Source organism: Tiliqua scincoides, chromosome 2 (assembly GCF_035046505.1).
Source record: "Tiliqua scincoides isolate rTilSci1 chromosome 2, rTilSci1.hap2, whole genome shotgun sequence".
Classification (NCBI taxonomy): domain Eukaryota; kingdom Metazoa; phylum Chordata; class Lepidosauria; order Squamata; family Scincidae; genus Tiliqua; species Tiliqua scincoides.
This window is the reverse complement of record NC_089822.1, coordinates 229,231,291-229,250,741: the sequence shown is the minus strand read 5'-3', so window position 1 is coordinate 229,250,741 and position 19,451 is coordinate 229,231,291. Positions and strand designations below refer to the sequence as shown.

General features: G+C 41.6%; 1 protein-coding gene across 1 annotated transcript in view; it reads left to right on the top strand.

The window, feature by feature from the left end:
- GRM7 (glutamate metabotropic receptor 7) overlaps positions 1-15,790 on the top strand; it is a 466,404-nt gene extending 450,614 nt beyond the window's left edge. The window contains exons 9-10 of the mRNA XM_066613569.1: positions 7,213-7,459; positions 15,720-15,790. Coding sequence (XP_066469666.1) covers positions 7,213-7,459; positions 15,720-15,790 — 318 coding nt within the window. The remainder of the gene's footprint in view (positions 1-7,212; positions 7,460-15,719) is intronic.
- Positions 15,791-19,451: the final 3,661 nt, after the last annotated feature.

Genomic DNA, 19,451 nt, shown 5'->3' with positions numbered 1-19,451 from the left:
AAAATGACGCTCTATTAGGACTCACCTAGGTTTACCAGACTTTTAAAAAGGAAGATCATTCATTCATTCATTCATTCATTCATTCATTCATTCATTTATGAGTAATATTAACCAGAAAAGACCCTCAGACATTTATCTTCCTATAGTTACACATGCTTGTAAACTGCCGGAGCTCAGCTCTTTGCAGAGCAGTCAGCAGTTATCTTGAACCTCAGGAACTGAGCTCTTTCAGGGTCATTAGCAGCTATAGTATCTGATTTTTCAATAGCCTTAAGGCTTATGGAAATTAATTTTCTGTTCTTTCCATCACCCACCAAAAATCAGGTCACAACCCACCATTGGGTCCCAACCCACAGTTTGGAACCACTGATATCAGTGTTTGACCTATGTAGGTGACACACCCCTTAACTATTCAGGTATTCCTATGTCTGAATGCTGTCATAAATGTGGACAGCATTTTATAGATTAGAGAGCTGGATGTGAGGGCGATCTGGCTGCCCCATCTGATCGCCAGGGTTGATTCGGCTGATCTGGCTGGCTAGGCAGGTGTCCCCCCCTTCCTCCCTCGCCGCTCCATGTGCGTTCCTCCTGAAGCTGCGCGAAGCTGCTCCCGAAGCTGTGGAAGAGGATGACTATCCCAGATAGAAGGAGTGTACCGTTCTTCATCAAGGGTATAATTAGAGAGCTGGTAGATGACAAGTTCAAAATAGCAGAGGCTTGATATTAGAACATGCTAGATGATGGGAATTTTGCTCCACACATCATTTGAATGTGTCTGTGTCCCCCCCTTCCAATTCTTAAGCATCCATTTCCATTCTGCTTTGCATTGCCTCTGGTGTCAGGATGAAACAAGTTCAAAACAGTTTTAAAACATATGGATGAAACATGACAGGGTTGCCTAAGCATGGAGGTGAGCCTGTATTCTCCATCTGTTGCTACACAATCACGTGCAACAGAAATGATACAGTTTTTGCTAACGACATTATGCTATTTCATGTAGACAGTGATGGCAGGCTCCCTTGGGATGCACCTTGTGCTACATGGAAATGCAAGTAGTAAAACTGGAAAAAGCTCTAAGCCGTTGCTGAAACGATGTCTGATTTATATCATTAATAAAATGTTTCCTTTGTTGTTCAGCTGGGTGTCCTGGTCCTAAACACGTGTATATGAGGGTTATTCAGAAAGTAACCTCTGGTAGGTGTTTTTTTAAAAAAAAAAAGAATGAAGGAAACAATTCTGTTAGGCACAAAAGTTATATACTATACAACACTATGTCTCTACATCATCACCACCCAAACTGAGGCACTTGTCATAGCGTGGCACAAGCTTTTGAATGCCTTCGTCAAATAATGTCAACGCAGACCCCATATGCAGCTTTTGTGACTGTCTGTGAGGTTTTTGGGCATCCACCCTGCACAAAACTTGTGATAGTCTAGTATCTTAGCAACAGGTTCATCACGTACGCTCCCAACACTATTTCTGAACTTTCCATTGAATTTACTCACATTTCACAGATGATGGAAAGTTCAGAAATCATGAACCAACAGCACTTGCAAATCACCTTCTTTCCTTTTCCCTGGTGTGCATTTGTCCCTTACCCAGGGGTAAACCTCTGCAGTATAGAGTGGTCTGCTCAGACCTCTGCTAATTAAATCACATGGACCTAGGCCGTGGCAATGGTTCTGGGAAGGAGGATAAGATGCTGTCACTGCCAAACCTACCCCTTTCCCAGAGTTGACCCCCCCCCACCCATCACCTCCCTGTTCCACCTTTGCCCCACTCTTCCTTGCCTTATTCTGCCTTCCCCTGACCCCTGTAATGCCTCTCCCAACCCACCTCCCCCACTGGTCAGGGAGGATCATTCAGCACATGCAGAAAAGCTATTGGGGTGTTTTGCACAACTGCCACAAGGTAGTTGATGCTGGCAAGACACTTATTCTGCCACCACTAAAGCCCAGTAGGACTGGGCTGTTAATTGAGCATCTCAAATGGCTTGCTAGTGCTCACTGCAGTTGTAGTCACAAGCATATTTGCAATGGGTATCCTTGTGATTTTTAAATTTACAATTTCTACAATATTTCACGATTCAAAATTATTTGCTAATTTTGTAAAGTTATTTTACAAAGTTTTTACTAAGTTTTACTTTACAAACTTTTTTATACAAAAAAAAACTTTAGAAAGTTTTTACTAAGTTACTATTTGCTAAGTTTTATCTCATTTGATCAGGAGTCAGTAAGCTTAGGACCCAATCCTATCCAATTCTAGGACCAGTGCAGCTGCAATGCAATAAGGTAATGGAACAAAATTGACATGGCTGCATCAACACTGAAATGTTGGATAGGATTAGGCCTCCAGTGGGACTGACTGCTGCGTAGCTCAAAATACCCGTGTACTCATATTTCATTGTGCACAACTGTACGAAGTACTAAAGTACTACCCCAATTGGTGAGAAATGTCTTACCGTGTAGTTAATTCAGTTGCAATCTGCGTGATTTTAGAGCAGGAGAACATACTCAGAGGTGTGCATCTCTCTCTCTCTCTCTTTCTCTCTCTCTCTCTTTGTGTGTGTGTAAAAAGGCATCCTGCAAGTTAAACACCTACACATTCTAGTCTAGTCTGGTTCAATCCTTGCTGTGCTAGTTTCTACTTGTAGGGGGACTACTTTTTTTTTTTTTAATAGGGAGAATTCAATAATGTCACCTCCATCTGCACTCTGAAGTGGTACATCCCATTCTACCACATGAGGACTTAACCATCTCTTTCTGCCGCTTGAGTATCTATGCTAGGTCATTTACAAGCACTGTTGCACTGGGAAAGGGGTTGGGTGATAGTAACATATTAAAGCAAACAAGTCAGTAACTAGAAATATGAAAAAGAATAAACATGTGAAAAGGGGCTGTTGCAAAGACTGCTGAGAAGTCATCTTCCAATCTGGTATATACTTGACATTTGTCAGATAACTAAAAGCCCAGTCCTGAGCTGCCCAGCTCGCGGGGCTGCAGCGGCATTTTGACCGCACCAGGCAGTCCTCGCCAACTTCTCGGGCGAAGGGGACATTGGGCGAAGTAGCCCAATGGGGCTACTTAATTCTGCAGTGGCTATTATTTTTATTATTAGTATTCGTATTTATAGACTACTTTTCAACAAAAGTTCACAAAGCGGTTTACAGAGAAAAATCAAATAACTATTGGCTCCCTGTCCCAAAAGGGCTCACAATCTAAAAAGATGCAACAGAGCACCAGCAGACAGTCACTAGAAAAGACGCTGCTGGGGTGAGGAGCGCCAGTTACTCCCCCCTGCTAAATACGAAAAGAGGAGCACCCACTTGAAAAGTGACTCCCAGTCAGCAGGGGTGTATTGAGCCAGCGCAGAATCAACATGCCTCATGTTGCACCATGAGGCCCAACACAGGCTCTGGATCCAGTGGAGCTAAGCTCTGGTCCCACTCCCTCCTGCCTCGCTCCCTCCCTCCACCACGCCTTCCTCCCACCCTCCACCTACCCCGGAACACCTCCTTCCCACCTCCCCCAATGCCCTTGCCTCTCTACTGCCAGGCGTTTTTCTCAGAGCACCTGGCAGTGGATTGCCAACCTTCAACCAGCACTGGGCCAGCTCTGGTGCTGGGCCAGTGCTAACCTTCGCAAATGTGCCCTATTGCACGTTTGCGATAGTGCACAGCATCAGTGAGCCAGTGTGCACTGCGTAGGATTGGGCCCTTGACCAGACACCTACAGAACACAACGTTCTCTGTATTGCTTGCTAGTAATCAAGCTTCCTTGAGTATAGTTGGCAAAAGCATCAGATATGCCTGAGAAGCCCTGGAACCCTAATCTGTATACAATATCACAAACCTGATACAAAGCAGTACCAAAAACCCCATAAAGAGAGTGTAATTTCTGTATTTCAAGCTATTAGAGACACACAGAACATCTCAGACAAGATGACAAGAGTCATAAGAACAATCTGCTAAATTATACTTTTTAGCGCATAAAATAATTTATTCTTAGATGGAGACAATTGTCATGTTTGACCCTGCAGTAAAGTATTTATCACTCTGCAGGTTAATGAGATCTCCATTTCCTGTCCTGGTTTCCATTGTGAAATTGTTGGACTACTTGAATAGAATACATATCTCAGCTATTTGGCATTTCATAATGCCACCCATGAGGACCTGATCCATGACTAGTTTAATGATATAACAAACACTTCACCATAAAAAGTGTCTGTTTGGTACCATATGTACTATACAAAGTTTTGAGTTAATATAGCTGCACTTGTAAGGCTATTTGCAGCATTTTAAGGTAATTTTCTATCATTTGCATGGAGAAGGCGAGATTGTGGCACACATAGAAATTCAAATTGAAATATTTTATGTAAAGTAAACGATCAAACCTAGGTACCTTTGCATCTGAATGATATCCGTAGGGTGTTATTGTTGCTAATGTACTTCAGCAAAGTTTGATACGTTCCTGATTTCAGTTTGACACAACTTTTTGAAAGGTGAAGCAGATTAAGATTTGGAAATGTTTTAAGAAATTGATCCCACAGTACATTATGCATGTGAGCAAGGCACTCAAAGAGACAGAAGTATTTTGGTTGTATTTTTTTTTTTACATCTACAATCTAGATTTGTAGATTTTTCACATGGTATCTTTTGTTATGAAATAGTATCCATCTATTGTAGTTTACATTTAATAATAGTCATTTTGTAGTTATTGCTTGGTACATATAACAGATAATTATTTTAAAAATTAAAATCTTATTAAACCCTCCAGTGGGCGATGTAAGAGTTAGGTATAGTAATCATGCACGCCCCCCCCCCCCCAAAAAAAAAACCAATTTGAAGAAACAAAGGGCAATGGGGGAAGCATGATGATCATATTTAGGATAACAGAGTTTTGGGGAAAAGAAAGAACTGGACCACCACTCTGGAAACAAATTCATTTTGGAGTTGCTATGACACATTCTCCATAGCAATGGGCAAATTTCCTTCAACTCTAGTTGGGTCATAGATAATGAAGTATTTTTAGAAAAATGTCTAAGAGGCTATTGGCAGTACTGATAACACTGCCAATAGATGAATGCAGATGATAACAGGCAGGCAAGCCACAGTGCAAATGTGCAAATGTGATAATATGCAAATGAGTGTCATTGATATTTTTGCCAACCAAAGGATGCCATAGCTCAGATCCTTTCTCAAATGAAAAGGATCTGAAGCAGCAGTGGTGGGAATGACTTCTGTTTGAAATTTTGGAGAGTTGCTGTTAGCTGTTTTGGAGAGTACTGTAGTAGACAGTACTACACTAGATGCTAACTAACTGTATAATGTAACTTCATATGTACATATGATCTTCAACACAGAATGGTAATGTTTGGGCAAAGGACTGAAACCACAGAATAATGTCAGCAAAGCATATAAAATACTGTCAGTATAGTTCAATTTGGAAAACCATGCACTTGTGATAATTTTGTAAAAGAACCTAATCGTCTTTCAGTAGAGGTACTCGGAGTTCATGATCAAATACAAATACACTAGATGCTAACTAACTGTATAATGTAACTTCATATGTACATATGATCTTCAACACAGAATGGTAATGTTTGGGCAAAGGACTGAAACCACAGCATAATGTCAGCAAAGCATATAAAATACTGTCAGTATAGTTCAATTTGGAAAACCAAGCACTTGTGATAATTTTGTAAAAGAACCTAATTATCTTTCAGTAGAGGTACTCGGAGTTCATGATCAAATACAAAGTGTCCGCCAACATTTGGCTTTATATTTCAAGAAAATCAATTTTTATGTTTCTTCCTTATAATATTGAGCTATACTATTTGCCTGATAGATCTTTGCAAGCAGAATGGTGGTAGTATGCCCTTTGTTCTCAACCCCATGGAATAACTGAGGGGCAACTTTTCGTCTGCAATTAAAGTAGGAATTGATTAACATCACAATGCTAAGCAGGACTTCACAGAAATATTCAACTGAATAGTACTTACTACCCAGTCCTATCCCCCACCATTGGCACCATTGCAACTGTCTGGTGGAGCAATAATGACCATCCAGATACCTCTGGAAAGTTAACTATATACAGTACAGGAATTCTACCTGGTTTCTCTTCACACATTGTCACCTCTGGGGTGGAGATGGGTGTGAAGGAGCAAGGCAATTGTGCTGATAAACCCAGCAATGATTGTGCATTAAGGACCCTTCTTGCTGTGATCAGTGCTTGTCTGCCGGAAGAGAGCCTAGAATGTTCCAGGAGCAGAATTCAGAGGAAGGTGTGTCCCTGTGATCAGCATTTGTTATTGCAGACAAATCCTGTGAACAGGGAGAGCATGACTTCACTCATGCGTCATTGGCAAGCATAATTGTTCTCTACCACTCTTACCCATTCCCCACATGTAAGAAACACCTAGTGGGTAATAAGTGAAGATGGCTCTAAAGTTTGGCTTACAAGTTTGGTAAGCCCATCTCAGAGAGTGCAGTTCCATTGCTTTCAAGGTGGAGAAACTTCCTGACATTTCCTCCTGGCATTTTTGGAGTTTGAACAAAAAATAGATGCAATGTTGAGAGCTGTTTAACAATTAAACAAAAATTGTTGTACTTTTGATAATAACAGTGAAAACCAAACTAAAAAACACTAGGAGAGCACTATCAGCAAGGAGAGAACATCCTGAAAACAGATTGTTTCCAAATGTTCACCTAGAAAACTGAGACAATTCTGAAACAAAACAAGAGTCATTCATCATGTTTTCTAGAACCTGAACTAAGGATGTAAGTCGTTTGCTGGCCTGAGACCACATAACACCAGACAAATCCAGGCATCATCTCTGCCTCCTGTCTCAAAAATGCTAAACACTGTCAGAATTCATAGTGTTGACCATTGATTCAACTCCTGTGCATGAGTCTGCACTCCTATGCATTCTTAGCTAGGAGTAAACCTATGCACAATTACCTCCTTGAGCTCAGAAGAGAAATTTCTGAGAAAACATGCATAGTATTGGACTTCTTTTAGACTGGCCTAAAAGTTTTGCAAGCTATTTTTTTTCCTGAAAACTTATCACATAGATGCAAAAATTCAGAGCTGGGAGCACATCCTATCTAGCTTGTAGCAAATAAGATAACTGACTTTATTTTTTTTTTTAGTGGTTTGCATACTTTTCCACCATTTTATTTGTAATAGTGTCCTTCTGTATTGTGTTTCCTAGGTCTACGTACAAACAACCACACTTACTATATCAATGAACTTAAGTGCTTCAGTGGCCCTGGGGATGCTTTACATGCCGAAAGTGTACATCATCATCTTCCATCCTGAGCTAAATGTCCAAAAGCGGAAACGTAGCTTCAAGGCAGTAGTGACAGCAGCAACCATGTCATCACGACTTTCACACAAAACTAGCGACAGACCCAATGGGGAAGCAAAAACAGAACTTTGTGAAAATGTAGACCCAAACAGTAAGTAGTCCTGAATGTGGCTTTCTCTGTGAGTGCTTGGTGGGAGGTTGTCTCTGAGCCTTATTTTGAAACCTTCGTACATTTTTCTTTCCTGTATTGGCTTACCCGCACCCTTGATGTTCATAATGGAGACTTATATAATTAACTATTATATCAGGGAAGCATGCTTTAGTCAATATAATCAATTGATGAAGAACACAATCCTATACACAATAAACACTGTTAATAATAATAATATACACACTGAACAGAGAGTGACAGCCCAATCCTATGCATGTCTACCCAGAAGTAAATCCCATTAGAGTCAATAGGACTGACTCCCAGGAAAGTGTGGATAGAATTGGACTGTAAGGCCCACTGAACTCAGTGGGGCTTACTTTTGTGTAGATGCATAGGTTTGCAATGTAAGCCAACTAGAGCTCTAATCAGAGATTGAACATTTTCTGCCTGATTATCAGTGAAACAAGACCTGAGGATGCATGCCCTGCACAATCCTGCTGAGACCTTGCCAGATTTGTGGAAAGACAATCCCAAAGATATTTGCTTTTGACTGAAATCCAAAAATTGCCAGTGTTTTGTGTTTCAAGATGAACTCACTATCTGCCAACAGTGGAATCGCAGGGAGATGACAGTAGTTACTTGAAATTAGTGACCACAGAAGATTGATGGGATTTGATTTTGTTTTGTTTTTTTAAGCCATTCCAGCTCTGGTGTGTGATTGGAATTTTGCATTTTCCAGAATTCCAGGCTCATTAAAAGTAATCTTACGAACCTTTTGTTCTATCATGAGTGGCAGTAGGTCTTTCTTGAATTGTAAAATAACTTGTACTCAAGAGAAAGAATACTATTCCTTCAATATTCTCAAAAAGGAAGTTATATTGCAAATTTATTTATATGAATTGATTAACAGTCAGATGATTGACTAAAATTTTTGATTGACAGATCTAATCATAAACCAGAGGACTCCTGCTAACTTAAATGCTATGCACAAATGCAAATTTGATGCAAACTGTATTAGGATTTTTTTTTTTAGTAGATGATCATGATTGTCTTTATTAAAGGAGCGTCTTTAAACTCCATTGACAGCCTTCTCACGTATTCCATTGTTTGTTGACAATGCCATTGAGAAGGGAACAATGCATGTGGGTTTTGTCTTGTAGTCAGTGAAGTCTTCCAGCCAACTAGGATAACAAAAACCAATATAGTGTTAATTAAAATGATCAAAATCATGACAATACTGATCACAACAAACAGCCCAATCCTAATCAACTTTCCAGAGCCGATGCAGCAGATCCAGCCCTAGGCAGGGAAAACCTGTGTCTGCCCCTCCTCCCCCCCCCATAAGGGGTGAGGAAATGGTGAAGGGAGCAATGTGATCATGAGGATCGTGCTGCTGCCAGGGACAAAAGGGGCTTTTTTATATTTACCAGGGGCAGTGCCAGCCTCCTGGGGAGTGTGGGTAGCCTGAGGACACCTCCGAAGGGATCCACAAGCCTCAGAATATCTAAAAATAGCAATTGTGAACCTGTTCCGATTTTCAGGTTGCAAACCGAAAGTGGATTGCGATTGCTATTTTAAGATGGTCTGAGGCTTGGGGAGCCCTGTGGAGGCATCCTTGGGCTCCGCACACCCCCCAGGAAGCTGTCTCTAGTATGTACAAAGCCTCCCTTTTATCACTGGCAGTGGCACGTTACTGGTGATCGTGTCTCTGCCTTCCCCCTGGCATGACTGCATTATCACTGGAAAGTTAGCTAGGATTGGGCTGAAGGTCAAGTTAATATGGCTATCAAACTATAAAGTTCTTTAGTGTACATCTTGACTTGAATAGACACTATCATTATAATATGGTTTCTTTCCAACCATGGCCTTTCTAGATATATTTTTACATTTGGTAAAAAGATCAGATTAAAAGATCGTAATAGTTTCTTGGCAATTGCATCAGCAGCTACATATTGCCTGTTTTTAGAATTAGTCTAAATTGGTCAAGCTGAAAAACAAGATCAGAAAACTGCACCAGATGTTCAACTTTCAACTGCAGGTCACTGAGACCTAGTCAGGATGGTTTCCCTTGCTTCTGCTGTGACTGCATTGAGAGTTATCTCTCATGTTTCCTGAGGAGGACATTCTTATTTACTGTCCCATAGGTTAAACATATTCTTCAGATCATCTCCCCCCACCTTCTCTTTCTTGATGAAAATCTCCAAGAGCCAATTTGATCAACTCTGTTGTAGACAATTGCTATTGTAACTGCTAAAGTTAATGAACCTTTTCATACACCGTGTTGAAAGGAAATGATCTTACATAACTATGCAAACTTTCTTGCATGCATATAATACTTCTAAATCCTTCCCTGCAGACATTTCCTTCTGCTCTGTTAGCAAGGGTTATTTGTGTTTTGCTTATTTTCATGTGGAACAAAAGTAGTAAGTGCATGGCATGATTCTGAATTATGATGTCACAGTACAAAAGCAGGGAGATTGGTTCACTCTCTTTTTATCCTTCTTGACCTTAATTTCCAATGGAGATGATAGTTTTAAAAACCCAATGCTGCATGCCATTTGAAGGCTAAACAATATGTTGAATCAAATGGTTAAAAAAAACAGCACTATGATTGAGGGTCACTTTAGAGCTAGTTGAAGCCCGTGAAACAGGCCTATGATGGAGAATGCCAAGAACTGTTCTGGCATAGCCCCAGACCATTTCAGTGTGTCTTACATGAGAACAGAGATTGATTACTTGTATCCTTTATTTAAACACTAAACCTTAAGATACATAATTTGGTTTACAAAGGTGTACTGTCAGATGTTTTGTGGGATGATGGTGCTTCACAATTTGTTTCAGTATTTAATTTTAAGATTAATTTTAATGGTGAAACTATTTTCTGTAATGAAATATATTCTGAACAGCCTGCAGAAGATTCATGTACCTCCAAACATTGAGCTGTTTCTTGACCAAAACCAAGGAAGTCAGTTACTGAGAGCCTTTGCTCTTGTACTGCCAAGAGCGCAAGATAAAAAATGTTGTTATTGTATGCAGATTTCCCAATTGATTAAAAAACAGATAAACAACCACAGCTTCTAATGAAGCTTACGGGCTTCTAATAAAGCATCTGTAATTGTAAGGTAACATATACAAGATAATCCTCTTTTGGACTAATCCATCTTTGGTCGGCCATTCAAACCTAAAATCTAAAAACAGTAGTAGCTTACTCTAGCAGTAACTTCATCAGGAAAGAATGATTGTAGATGGGTAGGAAAGAGGGATACACCAATAACTGAGATTAAATGGGCAACTTCACTGAAAATTGCATGAGCTAATGCTAGTGCGGAGGAGGTAGTTTTAACCCATGTCAGTGAGTTGCTCGTGGAGACAGTGGCATAGTGTGTAAGCGGCCCCCCATCCTCTGTTGGAACCATTCCAGGCAGTGAAGGCAACACTGTGTTTTGCTGTTGCTGCCCGGAATGGCTCTGACGGCAAGCGGGAGGGGCCGCTTACATGGCATGTTGTGATGCCTGCAGTACTTTCTGCCCCCCGTGTAGCTGCACCACTGAGTGGAGAGCTAGCAACCTTGTCTCCCTTTAGCATCACTGAGCATAAACTAGAGCTGTACCCGATAGCCTATGTAACCTGCTGGGGAGGAGGGGGGAAACCTGCTGAATGTGCTATATCTTTTTAAGCCTAGACAACAGAGCCTTTTGTGATGTTTTCTAGCCTTGCAGATTTCTGGCTGCTCTTCCATCTCAAGCAAGATGGACCTCTCAGGCACCTTCTACCTCTTGGCATGTTAGTGTCCTTCTGCCAAAGATGTGACAAAAAAGATGAATTGGTGGATGAGTTGAACTACTGGCTCTGATGGATAGTTTTAATTTTTGAAAACATTATAAAAGATCCAGTTCTAACCTCTTGCCCAATCCTGTGAGCCCATCAAATTGAATTTCAGGGCTTGTAAAAATTCAACTGATCTGGGCTCAAATCCTTGTCAAGTGAGCCTCCTTCCATAGGCTTTGCAGTTCAAAAGAAAGTGGGCCTATTGCTAAAACTGCTCATTCAGGGTATCCTCTGACTTAGCATTGACCAGTATGGAGATAAAGTATTTTACTGCTGCAATAAGCTATGGCTGAATGAGACTAGAGGTGCACATGCACCAAAAGAGGTAGATTAACCAGGTCAAATCAGTTTAAAGGGTAACTAATCCATTTAAAATTGACTTGAATGTTATGCTCCCTAAATAATAATATTCCATTCATTTAAGTTGTTTGGTGCTGAACACCTTACAGAGATGGGGTAAAGGTAGAATCAACTCAACAGTGGAAGTGTTGCAGTTGATGCAAGGACAGTGGAAAATGTTCACTACCTGCACCCCATACCTAATGGGTTTAGCAAGTCTTGATATATGGCATGAGCCATGGGAGCCCATCACCCAAAGGAATGCAAAGGTAGTGTAGGCTGATGGGAATGCATTCAAATAAAGGTTTTCCAGTCTTTTCACAATGTTAACAATCCTGCTAATCAGCATTGCAGTTAGCATTTGATATATGCATGCTTTCCTCATTGAACAGCTTTGCTTTGCTATTACATGTTTGCATTAACAGTGTTTTCCATATGTGTTTGTGCTGAGAAAAAAAAAGTATTTTCCAGTAGCCCATTATGATGACGAGACCTGGTGGGGGCACAGCCTTGTTCTTCCTTGAAATTATTCATTCTTCTCTCCTTCTTTTCACTGGCTGAATTTCAAAGTATCTGACAAAATATCTCATCATGTTTTCATCTGAGTAAGCACTAAGTGCCTGTTCTCCTTTCTGATGTGCTTGAAAGCCGGTGTCAACACTGGGCCAAATAAATGATTCCAAAACATACATAGCTTAATTTAGAGAATTATACTCAGTACATTTAGGGTGCAATCCTAACCAACTTTCAAGCACTGGCATAGCTGTGCCAGTGGGGCATGTGCTGCATCCTGCAGTTAGGGGGCAGTCACAGAGGACTCCTCAAGGTATATGTTTGTATCCTTACCTTGGAGTTGCATTACCCTTACCTCGATGCTGGAAAATTGGTTAGGATTGTGGCCATAGGGCGCAATCCTAACCGACACATAGGCTGTCATAAGTCCTTGGGGAGGGTCGCAAACGTGCTGTAAAGCACGTTTGCGCCTCTGTGGGCGGAAGCCGCATCAGCGCATCCAGATGCGCCGAAGCGCAGAGGTCGGCAGAAGCCTCCGTGGCGGCTTCCTTGCTGCTGCTTGTGTCAGCGCACCAGCGCCAACACAAGTGGCTACGGTAGGCATGGGGGGCAGGGAGGAGGTGGGAGGGGGGTGTTTCTGGGCAGGGGGAGGGCAGGCAATGGGCGGCCCTGGGGACAGGTGCGCGGGGAGCCAGGGGCGGGGCTGGGACCCGGCAGTTATGCCAGATTCCAACCCCCGTCCCTGTGGAGAACTGAGCGGCTTCAAGCTGCTCCGCTTTCCTTGGACTTGTGCCACCTCCAGAGGTGGTGCAGGTCCGAGGAGACCCATTGGGGCGAGCAACCCTTACCCAGGGGTAAGGGGAAGAGCTTCCCTTTGCCTCTTGCTGAGCCGCTGCAGCCAACAAACCTGCGTTGGATGCAGCACAAGCTTCCTGGCTTGCCTGCTCCAGTGCAGGTTTGGTTTGCGCCCTTAATTGCTTAACTAGATAAACACCTTTGTAAAATGCAGTTGCAATAGGAGATAGCAATCACAGTAGTTATGTGTTAGAGGTTTGCTTTTTTGACTGCCCAATCCTATCCAGGGCTTACACTGGTAGGTTTTGCGATCCATCAGTGTAAGTCCCAGAATGACAGCATGGAAGTCTCTCTGTTGTTTGGTGAGTCACAGTTGCCAGGGCAAATGGCCAGAGGCCATGCACAGTGGCCAACCGAACCTTCCCCATCCTATGCTGCCACTGGTAAGTCAGTGGGGGGCAGAATGGGGGAGGATCGAACAGTTCGGGAGACATAAGTAAGAAGCCCACAATTCTCCCATGTTCCCCCCCACTCCGCTGACTTACTGGTAGCAACACAGGCAGAGGAGGTTCAATGGGCTGCTGTCACTCACACATGGTCTCTGGCTGTTCACCCTCACAGCCATGGCCCACAGAATGATGGAGCAACTTTTGCGCCATCGTTCTAGAGCTTACACCGATGGATTACGACTTATCTCTGGATAAGCCATGGATAGGCCTCCCAGCATGCTTTCTAAAGCATGCACATACATGTGTGGAAAAAATGGTGAGTAGACATCCCAGTTAAAGCATCACATAGTCATAGATTTGTTTACAATTTGCATGTAAATTATCATGCCAGAATAATACGAGGTGCAACATCATAAGCCCTCCTAAGTGCCAGGTGAATCCCAGTAGGTATTTACCCTAAGGTAAGTCATCCCTGCTTCTCCCATTTCAGGTTTGTATGAGTCACAAATGAGCTAGGACGTACTAGTCCTCCCAGTTTCTGAAATGTGGGTGACTGTATAAGCCAAATATCGCTTATTCAGACCAATGAACTTTGAAGCAGCTTTTTGTGATCTTTTTCTGTTCTTATGGGGTCCTTCCTCTATAAACATGAAAGTAACCTTAGGCCTACACTTCCTTTGATAGTCATTTCCTTTGATTGTTCTGCCTACATGCCTCAAATACATTTGAGTATTACCGGGTAGGCAGTTTGTTTTGTTTTACATATGCTTTACTTCACAGGGGCCAAACCAGTTTCCTATCACTTAAGGAAATTCACTGCTACAAAGCACTACAAGGTATTTGTACCTATTATCATCATCAGGAGAAAAAACGGAGTTCATATCAAGGACTACTCATTATTGTTATTTTTAATATGTTTTCAGCGGAGATACCTTCTCACATATGTAGTATATAAAAACTGCCCTGCTATATGACACCAACAGCATGTTTAGCTCAATATTCTGTCTTCTACGCATGGTGAACTAGATGTCCTAATAGAAATCACAAGCATTGAAAATGATGCCCAAACCCATCCCATGCTGTAGCTGCCTGCATTTGAATTAATGTTTAGTTAGAGGGGGATATGATCCCTGTAACTGGAACCACTATTAGACCTGTCCTGGATGCATGCATCTAATCTGAGACGTCACAGTAAAACTGTGGATGAGAATTTTAAAAATTGGCCTGATAATGGTTCTTTCTTTCTTTCTTTCTTTCTTTCTTTCTTTCTTTCTTTCTTTCTTTCTTTCTTTCTTTCTTTCTCTCTCTCTCTCTCTCTCTCTCACACACACACACACACACACATGTGGCATACACACACACAGTATGATGTATGACTGACATGCTTAGCAAACAATATGTTGGTGGAAATGCAGTGTGTGAAATGGAACACTTGTTCATGTCAACAAGTCCCTGGCTCTTACTGTCATCTTGAGGAGTTGCCTCGTTGACAACCATTGCTGGTATTCCAATAGTAAAAAGAAAAAAAAGTAGTGCCTCACATGCTTATCAGATGCCTGATTCATTTGGAATTTTCCCTTATTTCTTGCTTTACCATGAATTTCCAAGAAACCTGACTCTTATCAGTAGTGCAGAGTAAAGAAAACAAAATTTGAAATCTGCTGTGCATCTCTCTTGATCTCTCGATCTCTCTAATAACCAACCCTGAGGAATGAAACCCTGTTACTCTTTGTTTAAGGTGTGTGGAGGGTGGGGGTTAACAGTTACATTGGCTGTGGAATCGCATCAGTGGATTGTGAGTGACGTATGCATGGAATGATAACATCCCATATTCTGCTTCAGACAATGAAGTAGACACCGCTGTACAAATGCTGCTGTGCTGTGCTATTAACTTTTGTTTGTACATTTGTATTGGTTCCTAACATCATTGGCATGTTGTTGCCTACTCCATCTTTTAAGACTGTGTGGGGAGCTGCATATAAGGTCAGCCAAACTCACAAAGTGCAGGGGGGATGGAACAATGAAGAAGACTCATGGGCTGATGGCATTGCTCATTGATGAAGGAGGCTGGATGGACTCTTTACCTAGAACAAACAGTTCTAGATCTCTCTAGAGTTTATTCAGCACTCCCTCTGATGTATGGGCACCTTCTCCTTTGCTCAGAGGTACCTGAACCTTTTGTGATCTGGTTTGTCCATAGTTCACAGGATAATTTGAACACTGACATATTCCACCATCTCTATATTATGACTACAACTAGCTCTTCAGTCAAATAACTAACATGGTCTATTTAAACTTTTGTATTATACATACCAATATATTTACTTTTCCTGTAGACTGTATACCTCCTGTAAGAAAGAGTGTACAAAAATCTGTTACTTGGTACACTATTCCACCTACAGTATAGCTTTTGCCTGCTTTCTTAGAAGGTAAGACAAAGATCTAACTTTATACTGCTTCGTTTTAAATAAATATATATATATAAATGTATATTCATCTAGCATAGCAAGTTAAATGTTAAATGTTAAATGGTACATTGGCTTTAAGGGAGTAAGATGGTAATGAAACCAAAAGTTGTTCCCACTTTGTTACTCAATGTGCCATGTAATAAGGAACTACTATGCAAATGAGAAGCCTAGAATGAAATGTAAACACACGGAAGAACATAGAAGTCCATGGATCTATGTAATGGGAGATTCTTCATACAAATTATTGTGCCTCCTTGTCTACCCAGTATCCAGGTCTCAAATCTTTTATCTCGTATACATTTGGGTATGGGATTTTTCTGAATGCATTCGTGAGCTGGTTGCCAGAAAGTGTTTCGAAGGAGAGAACCTGGGTTTAGGGTGATTACCATACATTGGAGAGCAGGCCTTAATCTGCTCCTTTAAGACTTTAGAGGACTTTGACATTCTCATAATTAAAGCAAGTCTAAATACAATGGTGAGGAAAACCCAGTGTCCTTGATTGTGCAATGGAAAATGTGGTTTTCCAGTAAAATGATATATTACTAGAGGTGGGAGAAAAATGTGCCAACAAAATAAAAGCACATGATACCACTTTCTGCACTTCTTATTTTTGTAAAACAACAACAAAAAACCCCAAACCTGTAAAAAGCTTGTTTTATTTCATTTTTATTTATTATTAATAGAGATGTGCATTGATAATGACTATGCTGCATCTGCAGACACTGTACCATCTCTGGGCCCAATCCTATCCAACTTTCGAGTAATGGTGTAACCATAATGCAGCCCTGAGGTAAGGGAACAAATGTTCCCATATCTTGAGGAGGCGTCTGTCACTGCCTCCCCACCACAGGATGTAGTGCCTGCCCCACTGGCACAGCTACACTGGCACTGGAAAATTGGATAGGATTGGTCCCTATGTCATTTACCCAGTACAATTTAAAGTGATAATAATTTAGAAATATAATGTAAATTTTGAATAAAAATACATAACACTGCTTTCTACACTTCTGACTTTGGAAAACACTGAAATATGCGGGGGGGGGGGGACGGGACGGACTGTTTTCTCTCACCTCTAAATATTGCCTGTAATCAACCAGAAGTTGGCCAAGGTTTTGGAAGAAAAATATCACCTTTATATGTCAGTAACCCTGGTACTAATGAAATAAATGTTTTGACAATGTAGTTCACAAATGTTTATTTGTAGCAGATAATGCACATGCTTGTGTTGGAAAATAGTGTCAAAAATTATTTTGGAGTCGTTTCTACTAGAAAAAAATTATGATTGCATTGTGTGTCAAAATGTATTGGTTGGTTTTGTTATGGACTAATCAGTCTGTATTTTTCATTTTTGAGAGAAAAGCTTGGAACACTAATGGTAAAGCTGCAGTATTTAAAAAATGTTATTAAGCATCTCTTTACATTCTTGTACATTTTACAGCAGAATAAAGTTCTAGTTGACTCATTCATCAGAAACATCTGAATGGCTGAAAAAAGTAAAGGTAGAAATAGCCAAAGGGGATGTTGTGTGAATCATTCTTAATTAGTGCAGAAATGGCTTAAGGTGCTAAGTGATTGCTAGCAATGAGTTAATTCTTCAGCACTTTGTTATTGTAATTATAATTTTGAATTTTTGCCAGTTTCTTAAAGCATAATTTGGACAGAGTTGTGGAGTTCATTTCAGTTTGGAACAGTGGTCATCTGTTAGGGTAGTCAGAGACTGACCAAAGGGAATAGTGCCTATGGATTAGGTCTCAGTGCACTCCCTTCTGGTATTCTGTGTCATTGATTTACTGGGGCAGTGGCTGAATGGAGGATGACAATGGGTAGATATCCATTGCCAACATCCTAAATGGGGAAAAACAGGTGGGAGGACATCTGAGAAAAGCCACTCATAGTAGCAGCCGTGAGCGATCAAATATGACAAGCCATTTAATCACTGGGAGATATAGACTAAGCAGGCAAGTAATAAGGATATAAAAATTTTACTAAAAACATAAAGAAAGAGGAATTAAACACATTGGGGAACGGGGTGGAGAGAGATACAGAAATCAGGGTGGTAAAAAGGTCCTGAATGTGACTGAATTGCTACAAAGAGAGCGCCTGACAAAACTGGATGAGTTAACTAATAATGTCCAGCAGGGGAAGCCAGGTAGCTGTTTGCAGGCCCAGTCCTATACTCCCAGTGCTGTATGCTATGGTGGGGGGAACAATTGGGAGGCTTGAAAGAGGCAAGGGAAAATATCTTCCCTTATCCTTAAGTGATTCCTTCCTTATCCTGTATAGTGGGTGTGTGTTTGAGAAGAGAAAAGGGGCATGTTGGGAGGCTCCAGAGGGGATAGCTTCCCAGCGCACATTGCTCATAGTGGGATACACCCCTTCTCTCTCTGACATGCATCCCACCCTTCCCCTGGTCTGTCCAGGAATGCCTTCCTCCTGCCCACAGAATGCCCCGTACCAAAGCACCCAGACCAGTGGATCCTCTTTTGGCCACTGCTGCGCACAAGGTGCTGCTCACTGGTAGTGGCCCAGAAGTGGGTGGCAACACACTGCATCAGAATGACATTTGTGATGCTGTAATGCATGTTCTGCTGCCGGATTGTGAATTTCCGCAGTGAGTCTGCCCATAGAATTGAACCAGTAGAGAAAAGAATACAGACTTCAAGGTATTGCTGTGGGGGAAGTTTAGTTGACTGGGTTTGAATGGAAAGAGCCAACAATAATAATAATAAATTCTGAAATGTATCTAGCTAGGAAAAACTGTCTCTGTTGCGAACTGCTTACATTGTCCTAGAAATGCTGGCCTTCAACCAGTGGCATATCTAGGGAAAATACCACCCATGACAAGGTCTAAAATTGCTCCCCCGTCCAAACAGAGAAGGGGAGATCATGGGGTGTGAAGCCAGCCCTGTCCCACCAAGTGAATTTGTGTGCTCAGTAAAACCATGTTCTGTTTTCATGATTTTCATGGGTGAAGTCAGTTCTGACTATAATTTAGAAAAGGATCTATAAGTTAGCACCCTGGATAGTACAGCAAAAAATTATTCCCTTTCCTGCTAGTGTTGCACACCTCTGTTTCAGGTATTTGGGAACACTTGAATTTTTTTCTGCAGGCATTTACCTTCTTTTTGGAGGTCCCCAGAAACTGGCGCAAAAATGCACCATTGGCGGTGGTGCAGAAATGCACCATCGGTAGAATATGGGTAAGTCTACGCCCAGCGCCCCTCTTCAAGTGGTGCCCAGGGCAGATATCCCCACTTGCCACACCCTAGATATGTCACTGCCTTCAGCCCTTACTGGGGGTAGGTAGGTGTGCCTTCTGTGAACCAGCTAGTTCCAATAATGACCTAGCAAAACACATCTCTCCAGTTGTATGCAGGAACTTATATAAGTTTGATGATACCATGGGGTTGCCTAGTTTGGAAAGCACCTGGCAACTCCTTCCTACTCTTTTACCTAGACAGAGGGCTTGACTGCCCAGTCAATGGGCACATGTTGATCTCAGCAGGAGGGTTGACAAGGAGGTCTTGTATTCAGACATGAAGACAGAGCAATCCATATCTTGGACATGTGAGCTGCATGCATCATATCAAAACTCCCTTC